General features: G+C 44.6%; 1 protein-coding gene across 6 annotated transcripts in view; it reads right to left on the bottom strand.

Moving 5' to 3' along the window:
* The window catches only part of GATA3 (GATA binding protein 3), a 75,641-nt gene that overhangs the window by 18,077 nt on the left and 44,827 nt on the right, over positions 1 to 12,737 (bottom strand). For 4 of the 6 annotated variants that reach the window (XM_054989174.1, XM_054989175.1, XM_054989173.1 and 1 more), the window contains exon 4: positions 3,367 to 3,512. In XM_054989174.1, coding sequence (XP_054845149.1) covers positions 3,367 to 3,512 — 146 coding nt within the window. The remainder of the gene's footprint in view (positions 1 to 3,366; positions 3,513 to 12,737) is intronic. The other 2 variants (XM_054989177.1, XM_054989178.1) reach the window with 1 other exon arrangement.

Genomic DNA, 12,737 nt, shown 5'->3' with positions numbered 1-12,737 from the left:
AAACCGAAAATGGTGGCGGCCCATTCGTCTCCCTTAGCAGTCTGGCTTTCACAGAGAATTTTTTTCAAAAAGTCAGACCTGGATTGTCACCAAGGACTCTCCGTAGAGAATCCTCCATCTTGGGACACAGATCGGTTGAGGTGTTCAAAGAGAGAGAATTCCACAGCCATTGAAAAGGTTTGCACCTCTCCTATTAATTTGGAAGCGGGCCTTACACTTTGTGACACGGTGTCCCAGAACATCCTGTACTATAAAGAACATACGAAATAAGTGTGGTGGAGTGGCTAGAATGCTGAACCAAGAACAGAAAGTTCTTGTGTCAAATGGGATCAAATAGAGAAAGGCAGTCTACTCCTTGGGGGAGGGGGAGTTGGGTTGCCAGCCTCCAGGTGGTGGCAAGAGATCTCCCAGAATTACAGCTGGTCTCCAGGCCACAGAGATCAGTTCACCTGGAGAAAATGGCTACTTTTGGGGAGGTGGACTCTATGGAATTATACCATGCCCTTTCCCTCCCCAAACTCCACTTTCTCCAGGTTTCATCCCCTAGATCTCCAGGAATTTCCCAACTTGGAGCTGGCAACCTTAAGGGGGAGGAGGGGGAATTTGCTAGATAGATTCAAACTACACCAGCAAATGGGTCTTGGGCAAAGAAGAGTCTTTTATTTTTACTTGGAAATGCCACGGGTTGAATCTGGGACCTTCTGCCAGCAAAACAAGTAATCTATCATTGATAATAACAGTGTTTATATGCCGCTGTTCTAGACAGATTAGTGCCCCACTCAGAGAGGTGAACAAAATCAGTTTTATTATTATTATCTCAATAATACTGCTGGGGAGCTGAAGCTGAAATGAATGGCTTACCCAAGGCCATGGCAGTTGTTGGAGTCGAACCAGCAGAGAGCAGATTTGCAGCCCAGTCACTTATCCCAGGCCACCTGCCAAGCTCATGGCAGTTGTTGGAGTCGAACCAGCAGAGAGCTGATTTGCAGCCCAGCCACTTATCCCAGGCCACCTGCAGAGCTCATGGCAGCAGTAGGATTCAAACTAGCAAAGTGCTGATTCACAACCCAACTCAAGCCCCCCTGCAGAGCTCATGGTAGGAATGGTATTCGACCCAGCAGAGTGTTGGCTCACAGCCTAACCACTATCCTACGGTCATGCCCCCATAATTTCCACTGTGGGACAAATCCTGGCTTTGTTATTTGGGGTCTGCTACCATCCTAATTTGGGCCTTGAAAATTGCAACCCAAAGCAATGAGATGCATCTAAGAATAAGCCACAGCTCAGCTTTTCTACCCCCACAGATCCGCTTTCTAATACAGCATTTGCTCGCACATGCACATTCATGAGTCAGCATGCGCCAAGTAATCAAAAGGCATGAAGTTCCATAACAGACATATGCTTCTGAACCAGCCTAAATGTCTCCCCCTGCCCAGAACCAGTGACACTTTCTTCCAAGAGCCTGTTTCTAGATATGTTTTAAAGTAAGAGATTAAAGGGGTTTCATTTGCTGAAAAAGTCTGAGCTCAAGACTCTACCTAGAGAACAGGAACTCACCAGCTGTTCCGGCGAGCAACTTGTGTTTTCTCAAACAGGTATCATCCTTATGCTCAGAAACGCATATATTCAGGGGAAAATCTACCAAGGTTTATTTGCCATGGTAGCTAAATGGAGCCTCCAGGGTCAGGAGCAGTATACTTCTGGACTGTTCCTTCTTGTCTTGCTTGAGTCTTCCCAGAGGACTATGTGGGCCTTTGACTCATCCATTAGATTCATTTTTCCTTCTCTCGAATCTCAGAAGCATATATGTGACCCTGTGCTTGTATCCTTCCAAAACTGAGTCCAAGTACCTAAAACTGTATTTGAACATCTTCAATGTGCCTATGTCGGCTATTTCCTCTGTGGTATCTCCCACTGTCTGAACTTAGATTGTATATTGGGGAGAGGGACTCAGAGGCTTTCCTCATTCTTTACTTTTCTGACTTACGTTACTTTATAAAGTACAGCTGATTAACACAGAAGGTCACAAACGGCTGCCTCTTACCAATTCAAACAGAGGATCAAACTAAAAGAGCTGTGTTCAGATTACCCATCACTTTACACTTCTGTAAATAGCAATAATGGGGAAGGACTATGCCACCAGGCAAGGGGAAGCATTTCCAGCCTCCAGGTGGTGGCTGGAAATCTCCCAGAATTACAATTGATCTCCAGAGATCTGTTATCCTGGAGAAAATGGCTGATTTTCCCTTCCCAAACCCCACCCTCTCCAGACTCCATCCCTAAAATCTCCAAGAATTTCCAAACCTGGAGCTGGCAACGCTAGCGGGGTGGGCATTAACCTTTTCCCCAATATACACCCACACTTCTCCCAAGGTGGGTCAAACTAGTGGAGCCATTTGTTCCAGCAGCAAAACAAACCTCCTCCCTACAAATTTTCCCTACCAGAACACAAAGCACCTTCGTAGGCCCAATTCAGATCAACAAAAAGAGTCAGCTCACCCACCCTACCCACCACTATGGTCCTGATTCATATTGGGAGTCTCCACAACTGCTACTCGTCAAAGTTTAAAGAGATGGAAGATCAATCACAGATCTCCAGAGTTTCATCTAGTTCTGCCCTCTTTTAATGCCAACAGGCAATGTTTTTTCCCCCTCTGGGAAAAAAATTCCAAGCCCAGGACTGTCTACATGCAATATGTAACAGCAAGACGTTCATTTCAAAGAGCTTCAGAATAAATCCCAAACAAATTTTTCACCGCTTTTTGGGGAGAAAAGCGGGTTCAAATTCATCAATCATCATACAAGGTTCCACTGTGGGTTTTTTTCTAAAGTTTATATCCGAGCAAAAGACAAAATGCACATCAAAACAAGAATGATGAACATTATTCTAAGGTTGCACATCCATCCAAAGCCCCTGAAGACCCATCAGATGGAAAGGGAGGCTGTTAATCCCATGACAGATTCAATTTTTAAAGAAAAAAATGAGTTTCAAGGTTCTGTTTCCCATTCAAGACAAAATAGATTTTTTTCATACCTGCCACATGCTCTCCCCAGCTCCCGTACCACCCCCCTAAAACCCATCATCTCTTACTTGATTTTTTTTAAAAAGAAAAGATTATTATACATATAATAGAGACATAGAAATGGTACATAACTTGGCAGGCATAGTGAAAAAGGGGGGAGGAGCTCTCTCAAAAACCCTCTTCTGTACAGACAGACATGACTTTGGGCGGGGCTGCCCAGTTCTACTCCCTCCAGAAAGCTTTCCATCTTGGGCTGAGGAAATTCAAAAACACAACATGACAGGGAGGGAGAAAGAAAAGAAAATAAAGAAGTTAGTGCAGTTTTGAGAATCAAGCCACTTACCAGCCTTCTCTTGGGCTTTATCAGGGGGCGGTTCTGCCCATTCATTTTATGATACAGTCCACAGGCGTTACAGAGATAATGCCCCGTGCCATCTCTCCTCCATAGTGGGGTTGAGGTAGCGCCACAGTTTACACACTCCCTGCCTTCTGGAAACAAGAGGGGACACAGTTCATTGAGAGACAGCAAGGGGAGGAAACAGGGAGTTGGAAGAGATATCAACAATCCCTCCATCTAACTCAACATTCCTTTCCCTCAACAAACCCATCATCTAACTCAACATTCCCTTCCAGGGGCCAAAAAGCCAGCTGTGTTGTGGTGTGAAATAAAAGAAAGGGGGTGTCCATTTAATATTGCAAACAATTAAATAAAGCAGATCCTGCCTGTCTGGGCAGGCCAAATTACCACAGGTCTTGCATGGCAGTATGACTTCATTTATTCATGACAACAATACAAAACCACAACAGAATAAAAGGTGCAAGATGAAACAACCATTTCACAATGATACATTATAAAGAAAATGCCATTTTCCTCTATGGGCAGAAAGAAATTATACATATTAAGTCCACACCAGAAAACGTGCACCTCCTTCTCCAAACGCATTTTCAAAATGACATTTTAATTGTAATGAAAAACCTTCCCAAGGATAAAAATAAAATATATTTTTTAGAAGACACCTGAGAGTTTTAAGTGTTTTTATTCAGTGTGTGGAGGTCATTTTGAAAAGGGGATTGTTATTGTTTGAAAAGGGGAACAGGTGTCCCACTTTTGAATCCGGTAAACAGGTTGAGCCGAGGTTAGAGTATTTTTTCAAGGGCCCATACACAACTGAACAAAAGAAAAGATCCAGGCACACTAGAGCCATCAGTATATTCATTGCTTTGTTTCTTTATTTATGCACAATATATTCATGCTACCTATTTTCTTGGGCATATTTCCCACTTTGGTTTGTTTCTTTTACACCATTTAATGCGATCAATGCAAGAAGAGACATCAAATGTCAATAACGTCGACGTGAGTAAAAGGACAAGTACAGCTTCAACCCAAGTGTAGAGAAGCCATTGAGGAAACTTGAACTTTCCAATCAAACCAAAGTGGCCAGGAAATTCAGTAACATCCCTAGAGTACCCCAGAAATTTCTCTCAAATTATCTTCATTTCTTTTCTAATTCCACCCACCAACTGCCTTAAAAATTGCCTTCCAGAAACGTCATTCCAAAGGTAAATTTCCCAATAAAAGCTGAAGAATAAGGAGAACTCTGAGCAGCGATCTAGAATGGACCTATTATGGAAATATTTTTTTAGTGATTTTATTGAAATCTCAAAGTTTCATGCCCTCCTTTTGATAAGGCAAAACTTACCGCTGGAGCCATTTTTATCCTGTTTTAAGGCCTGCAAAGGATATTAAGCCGCTCGAAAAATGGTACCAGATAATTTGGAGCAATATTTGATGGGTAGGATTATGCATAATCTATTCTTTGGAGACTTAACGTATGGTAGTTCCTTTATTCGAGTATGATAACATATGGTAACCAGCTCTGGATTTTATATGTGCTAAAGGTGTAATTCCTTTGATGAAACAAAGTTTAGATGTTTGTCCTTTGTGATTCTCGGGTTTGTAAACGGATTGTGAGGTGTAGTTTCTTTTACTGCTTTCCATGGTTTAATTTTATGATTTTTTCCCTCTCTATATCTCACGGTTTTATGGTTCCCTTTGGTTTGTATCACTGTTTATATGATTAAATTAATTTTTAAAAATTGAAAGGATATTAAGCCACGCCAATAGGTAGACTGGATATAGAATTCTAGCCTACCCTAGAGGCTTAGGGCAGGTAGCTATATAAAATAAACTAAGATGTAGTTATAAAAAAAACCCCTTCACTTCTGTATTTGCTTAACTCTGGTCATCTAAGGCCTGCCCATAGTGTTTTGCTTCCATTTCTTAAGAATTCTCAGGCTAGGGCTTTGGCTATCCTTCCAGAAAGAATGTCACATGACTGTAATTCAGCTGACTCTAAAGAATCTCTACACACCCTGAACACAGCTGGTACCATTTTCCTAGTCGGGCATGGGCAGGATTGGTAAAGGGGCCCAATTATCTAACCCAGCCTGACCTGTCCTTAAACAGGATACCTTGCTAACTAAAGCATTGCCAAGATGGTGTATGTGATAGCGTTTGCAAATTGCTCTGAACGTTCTGAAGTCACAAAGACATGAAGGAATAGTTGAGGTACTATTAGCCGTAATTGTATTTTCACGCATTCATCCCTCTAAGCCTTATCCCTCCCTTCCTCTGCTGAGTTTCTCACGGTTGAAATTTAGGTTGGAATCTCCTCGGGATGGAGATCTGACATTTTTGGCGATGGCTCATGTCAACCTATAATGTACCACATTAATGAAAATACAGAAATAATTTGATTGTTATTAACATCATTAGGAAAGCTTTGACAGGTGTCCACTGAGCACTTCCGAGCGTTTCATACAGCCGATCCCAAAATCTTGCCAGGACGCTTTGAATTCATCTTAGAGTCAGGATGTCCTACCCCTAATGCATCTCCTTAACCCACCTTGCCAAAACTTAAACCCATGGGTTCTTAATCGACATTTGGGGCTCATCTCTCTCTTAAAGCTCCTTCCACACAGGTTTTTTTCTCTGCATGGACAGCAGGAAGCCGCTTCAAGTTGACATCAGGGGGACACAATTCATCTCGATCTTGCTTCCCCCCCCCCAGGGAAAATATAAATCGCATGTCCCCATGGGAGGCCACGGATGGGATAGCCGCTCACTTTCAAAATGGCATCGGCCAAGTTGTCATTCTCCTATTCCCTTTTATAGCCCTTCTTTTAAAAGGCCCCTTCCTCATTCTCTACCAAGCCACGCTGCAGCGATACCACGCACCTCGGGAGGAAAAAGGAGGAAATAGGGGTTTGGGGCTACAGGATCCCACCAAAATAGCTACCGCATCTGCGCTTTTGCACAGGCAAGGTGGGGGAAAGGACAGACTGCAGGCGGCAGCAGTTACCCACCCCTTTATGTTTGACTGGCAGGGCGTGATTGCAAGGCTGCTGTCTGGAGGTGGTGTCAAAGGGATTTCCACGGTTTTATTGACCTTTTATTGATGTTTTTAAATGTAAATTATGTTTTATGGTTGCAACCCGCCCTGAGCCCACTTGCAGGGAGGGCGGGATAGAAGTCCAATAAATAGTGACATGAGAGCTGATGAATAGGGTTACCAACTCCAGGATGGAAAATTCCTGGAGATTTGGACGTGAGCCCAAGAGGGGCCACGGTAGGGTGTAATGCCGGAGAGCCCACCCTCCAAAGCAGCCGTTTCGTCCAGGGGAACCGTAGTCCGGAGATCAGTTGTAATTCTGAGAGAGCTCCAGGCTCCACCTGGAGGATGGGAACCCTACATGATGGGGTCGCCACTGTTCTCTGGCCATCCCCATGTTGCGTGTTCCCATCCTTCTCTGCCACCATTTGCTTTTTGTGCTGCCAGACTGACTTTCCCCACCACTCTGAGGTCTGACTATTTCATTTCTGAATGAGAAAAGCCAAGGCTGCTTGCGAAAAGGCAGAATTGCTAAATCAAACCCAAAGGCCCTGTGAGTTTATTAAACAATCCAAACCATGCAAAAACCTCAGCTGCAAGACACGTCAGACAGTTCAAGATGGGTAGCCATGTTAGTCTGTCTGTAGCAGTAGGAAAGAGCAAGAGTCCAGTAGCACCTATAAGACTAACATTTATTGTAGGGTGTGAGCTTTTTGAGTCACAGCTCACTTCTTCAGATACAACTAGAATGTGAGTCCATCTGTCCCTATATCTTGGAGAGTGGAGTCTTAATGGACATAAGTTTGACATAAGAAACCGCAACTTAAGTCTGACATTCAAAAACCAGTGGGGGGACATTTTAACCTTCCAGGACATTCAGTGGCTGACCTAAAAGTAGCAGTTATTCTGCAGAGGAATTTCAAAGGAAGATTAGAAAGAAAGACTGCCGAATTGCAACTGATAACGAAGCTCAAGACTACACAGCCACCTGGATTGACTCAAGACCTACGCTTCCTGTCTCATTACCAATGCTGATTTCCCCACACCCACTACCTGTCTGCAGACCCCACCCAATCCAATCACGCCTGCTACTGTCATTCACCTGCGTTTGTCATTTACCTGCTGCTGTCATTTGGGAATCACTCCACTCTCCAAGATATAAGCTCAGATGGGCTCACATTCCAGCTGTATCTGAAGAAGTGAGCTGTGACTCACGAAAGTTCATACCCTACCACATAATTTTGTTGGTCTTATAGGTGCTACTGGACTCTTTTTTTTTTTTTACAAGCCAGACAGTGACAGCTTGAACAAGTTGGCTCAAATGACCACACCATCTTGCCTCATTGTAAAGACAAACAGACTAAATGAACCGGGCAGGGCAAAACCAAGCCGAGAACAGTGTTTCAAATGGGAGATTAAGAAGCGCTTTTCATTCTTGTACCCAACTGAGCCCTTTGTTAATTCAGAAAACTCTGCACTCAAGCATGCGCATTCTAAGTCATGCAAGGTTCCGTTCGCACTGCAATGCAGAGTTTTTGAAGCATCCAGGTCAATCCATTGGCAGCAGTATTAAAGAACTGCTTGACTTTGGCATACATATTTAAGAAGGTGTTGATTATTTATTGACCCAAAAGTTGCAATGGCCCCTTCAGAAGGACCTTTGAGATCAGATTGCAATAGGGTTGCCAGCTCCAAGTTGGGTAATTCCCGGAGATCTTGGGGGTGGAACCTGGAGAGGGTGGGTTTTGGGGAGGGAAGGGTATAATGCCGTAGGGTCCACCCTCCAAAGCAGCCATTTTCGCCAGGGGAACTGATCTCTGTGGCCTGAGGATCCATTGTAATTCTAGATCTCCAGCTACCACCTGGAGGATGGCAACTGTAGATTGCAAAGGTGAAGATACTGGGATTAGTCTGATTGGCTTCATTTTTGGCCCAGAGGTCAAATAACCATGGTGGCCATGAATACCGGAACTGCCTCGAGCACCAGATATGGTGGAGAGGCAGTATATAAGTGGAATAAATAGATAAAATAAATCAAAAGGGAGGAACTTTTTGGTGTGCTGCAGAGCTTCAGCACCCAAACCCATTGAAAGTCACTGTTCTGCTCTAAAATACAAAAAGCAACATAAATAAATCAAGTGGTGTCTCAGAGGGGGAGGTATGGAGGGGGATGGTATGGTTACCAGCTCAGGGTTGGGAAATTCCTGGAGATTGGGGGGGGGAGCCTGGAAAGGGTGGGGTTTGGGGAGGGGAGGGGAGGGGTCTCAGCAGGGTATATTGTCATAGAATCCATCTTCCAAAGATCCATTTTCTCCAAGTGAACTGATCTCTGTGGCCTGGAGATCAGTTATAATTCTGGGGGATCTCCAGCCACCACCTGGAGGCTGGCAACGCTATCTCAGACCCATGCTCTGGGCCCAAATTTGGAAGAAAAAAAGACCCCCATCCCACAAACATTTGCACAGAAGTAAGTCCCCTGTTTCTTATAGGGCTTGGTCCCAGACAAACAGGTACGATTGCAAGCTCAATTAGTCAATAGGTAAATTAAAGTTTTCATTGATTAATCCATGGGAGCCTATTTTAATTACCGGGGCAAAAAATAGAGCACATTTGTTTATCTGATGGGGATATTTTTTGTTTCTGATGCAATACCCTTGTAGGAAACGAAAATCGAAAGTATTAAAAGTTGCCCTTTAAGAAGTCGTTTGGGGTTTTAAAACCTAATTTCTCAATGACGGCATTTGGTAACCAAAAAAGGCACATCAGTCAGGAATAGCCCACGTTGTTTACATCTATCCAGTTTCTCAGTTAAAGGCAAACAGCATTGAACTGCTGCCACAAAATGGCCAAGGGAAATGCAACGTAACAGCCAAGGCAGAGATGGACGGCGAGCCGTGCCCCAAGTGACCTCAGGACATCCATATCAGCGGGCTGGGCAGGGCATTGCTAGTTATTCTTCTGCTGGGCACCTCCTTGGCACTCCTTGGTACTTGAGTTTGGTGTAGTGGTTAAGAGCAAGGGAGTCTAATCTGGAGAACCGGGTTTAATTCCCCCACTCCTCCACTTGAAGCCAGCTGGGTGACCTTGGGTCAGTCTCAGCTCTCTCAGAACTCTCTCAGCCCCACCCACCTCACAGGGTGTTTTGTTGTGGGGATAATAATAACATACTTTGTAAACCACTCTGAGTGGGCATTAAGTTGTCCTGAAGGGCAGTATATAAATCAAATGTTGTTGTTATTATTCAGATACCTCACCAATACCTCAGTGGCTGCCTCACAGCTCTGTCTGCTGAAGATGTGGGATTTTCTCTGCTTTGTTTGCCTTAACAGACTGGGACCAACATATCTGTGAGACCGTCCCTCACCATCTCTGTGAGAGATCTGTGAGACCATCTTTGTTCCCCAGAGGGCACAGCGCTCAGCAAACCAACATCTACTGATGATTCCCAGCCCCAGGGAGGTTTCACCTGGCCTCAACCAGGGCCTTTTCGGCTCTGGCACCAGCCTTGTGGAATGCTCTCTTCATAGAGACTCAGGGCCAAGCTACACATGACGAATGACACTTGAACGGCAAGTGTATTTCTCCCTGTTCACTTGCCCTCCACTCAATCCACTTGCCGTTCAAGTGTCATTCGTCATGTGTAGCTTGGCCCTCAGGCCCTGTGGGACTTACAGTTCCATCGGGCCTGTAAAATGCAGATGTTCCACCAGGCCTATGGTGACAGTCGAAGCACCGGTGAATTTTACTGCTATCCTTCCTGTTGTGGTTGTTAACTTCTTCGCTCCTGCTGGTTAGATCTTGGCAGATCTCCCTGTGTCTGCTCTCAGTGACTGAGGGTTTTTACTAGACTGTATACACTGACTGCAATATCTTGGGAAAAAATCATATTTTGTAAAGTTTTGTATTGATAATGGATTTTATGATGTATTTATGTTCTTGTATTTATGTGATTGAGCTGTTGTGAGCCTGCTTGCAGGGCGGGCGGGCTAGAAAGCTAATAAGTCATATCAAATCAATCCAGTGGCGGCCAGATCCTGCCTCCTGCCCCAGCAGCTGAAGAAATACCATTTTATGGGGTGCTTGGTTTGGCATTTCTCAAATAACATTTGCGGTATGTGCTTGACACAGGGCCTCATCCACGCACCACCTGATGCATGCTGTCTTTGTGCATCTGTATAGAAAGATGCATCTGACAAGGAAAGCTGTGGTTCTCGAAACCTGACAATGCCTCTGACAAAGAAAGCTATGGTTCTAAAAAGCATATGCAACAATAAAGTTGGTTAGTCTTAAAAGTGCTACTGGACTCTTTACAATTTTACCTTACCCATGTATCACAAGAAAGGGGCTTGTGTGCATTCCCACACTGCACAGACAGAATTAGCAGTCAAAGTGAATGTACACACTGGTCCCTCTGCTACAAAACTGTGTGTGATCCCAATAGCCAGCGAGCAGAATGCCCAAATTGGCTCTACAGGGGCGTAAAACAGTCTCCTGTCAAATATACAAACCCTGCCCTTTACCTCCTCCCAGTTCACGCACTTCCCCAGCCTTTTGACTCCTCGGAATGTACCTTCCTCTTTCATTCTTTCACTACAGAACATTTTAATGGCTGTGTGGAGCAGTGGTTGGAGTGTTCATGTACGACTGGGGAGATGTGACTTCAAACCCACCCACCCCCATAGCCAAGAAGCTCACTGGGAGATTCTGGGCCAGTCACTCTTTTTCCACTTAACCTACTTCACAAGGTTGTTGTGAGGATATCAGGAAGACAGCATGTGTCACTCTGAGTTCTTTGGGAGAAGGTCAGGATAATTTTATTATTTACTTACTTCATTTCTACCCCATGTTTCTCCCCACTGGGGACCAAAGCAGCTTACACGGCCCTCCTCCATTTTATCTTCACAATAACACTGTGGGGTAGGTTAGGCTGAGAGTGTGCCTGGCCCAAGTTCACCCAGCTAGCTCCAAAGGGGGAATGGGGATTCAAACTTGGGTCTCCTAGCCCCAAACTCTAATAACTACACAAGTGCACACACAAAACACAATAGAGAGGCCACGGCAAAGGATTGCCAACCCCTCCAGGGGGCTGGAGAACTCCTGGAATTACAACTCGTCTCCAATCCACAGAGATCCACAAAAAATGGCTGCTTTGGAGGATGGACTCTGTGGCATTATACCCCGCTGAGTTCACTCCCCTCTACAAACTCCACCGTCCCCACACTCCACCCCCAAATCTCCAAGAATTTCCCACCCTAGAGTTTGCCATAGAACCTATCAGCTTCACTCAGTTCACAAGGACTGCTACAGATCTTCAATTTAAGCTGCCAACTTCATTCTTATCCACACAGCCAAGGAACATTATGTGTCTTCCCTTCACTGAAGTAGATTTTCCTGCCATTTCCCCAATTCTGGCTCCTATCTAGGAGACGCTGCCTGTCCATAGGTGTTTTGTTCATTCAATGGCACTTCTGAGTTCTCCCCGTGCCCCCGCACGTATACAACTTTTGAATACTATTTCCCCCATGACACTGAAAACATTTCTGAAACTCTCCCAGGTTCAAACATGGCTTACAAGGCAATGCAAAAGAAAGTAACACAGCTCAATACGCAGAATTAGTCCATTCACAAATATCTTGGGTTGTGACCTCTCTGCTCCCCTTTTTGTGTGGGCTCCATGAAGGTTCTGATGCTTTGAAAGGATTAGATCCAGAGGAGTTAGCCGTGTTAGTCTGTGGTAGCAAAACAGTAAAGAGTCCAGTAGCACCTTAAAGACTAACCAACTTTACGGTAGCGTAAGCTTTCAAGAATCACAGTTCTCTTCGTCAGATGCATCTGACGAAGAGAGCTGTGGTTCTCGAAAGCTTACGCTACAGTAAAGTTGGTTAGTCTTTAAGGTGCTACTGGACTCTTTGCTATTTTGGAAGGATTGCACAGGAAAGAGATATATGGACAATGTTCCTTTCAAAGGGAGAATTTGCTCAGTCTAGCTGATCAGACTGAACTCTGTCTAGCCCAGCATTCTTACATGAGACATGGCCTGATGCCCTTGGAAAGCATACAAGCAGAGGGTGAAAGCAGTGGACACCCATTACCCCTGCAGTTTGTCCCCAGCCTCTGGAACAGATATTCTACTCCTGAAGCTGGAGATTCCATTGATCTGGCACAACTAATCACCATGTGTGGATTTCCCTTCCATTAATTTTTTGGAATTTCTTTTCAAAGCCATTAGAGGCCATCAACTGATGTCAGGCAAGTGAATTCTGTTAACTAAATTATGAACGATGTGGAGTTCTTTCTCTGACTTTCCAGACAGAACTTGCAG

This window comes from Eublepharis macularius, chromosome 9 (assembly GCF_028583425.1).
Source record: "Eublepharis macularius isolate TG4126 chromosome 9, MPM_Emac_v1.0, whole genome shotgun sequence".
Lineage (NCBI taxonomy): Eukaryota > Metazoa > Chordata > Lepidosauria > Squamata > Eublepharidae > Eublepharis > Eublepharis macularius.
The sequence above is the reverse complement of the archived record's forward strand: the minus strand, read 5'-3'. Positions and strand labels throughout refer to the sequence as shown.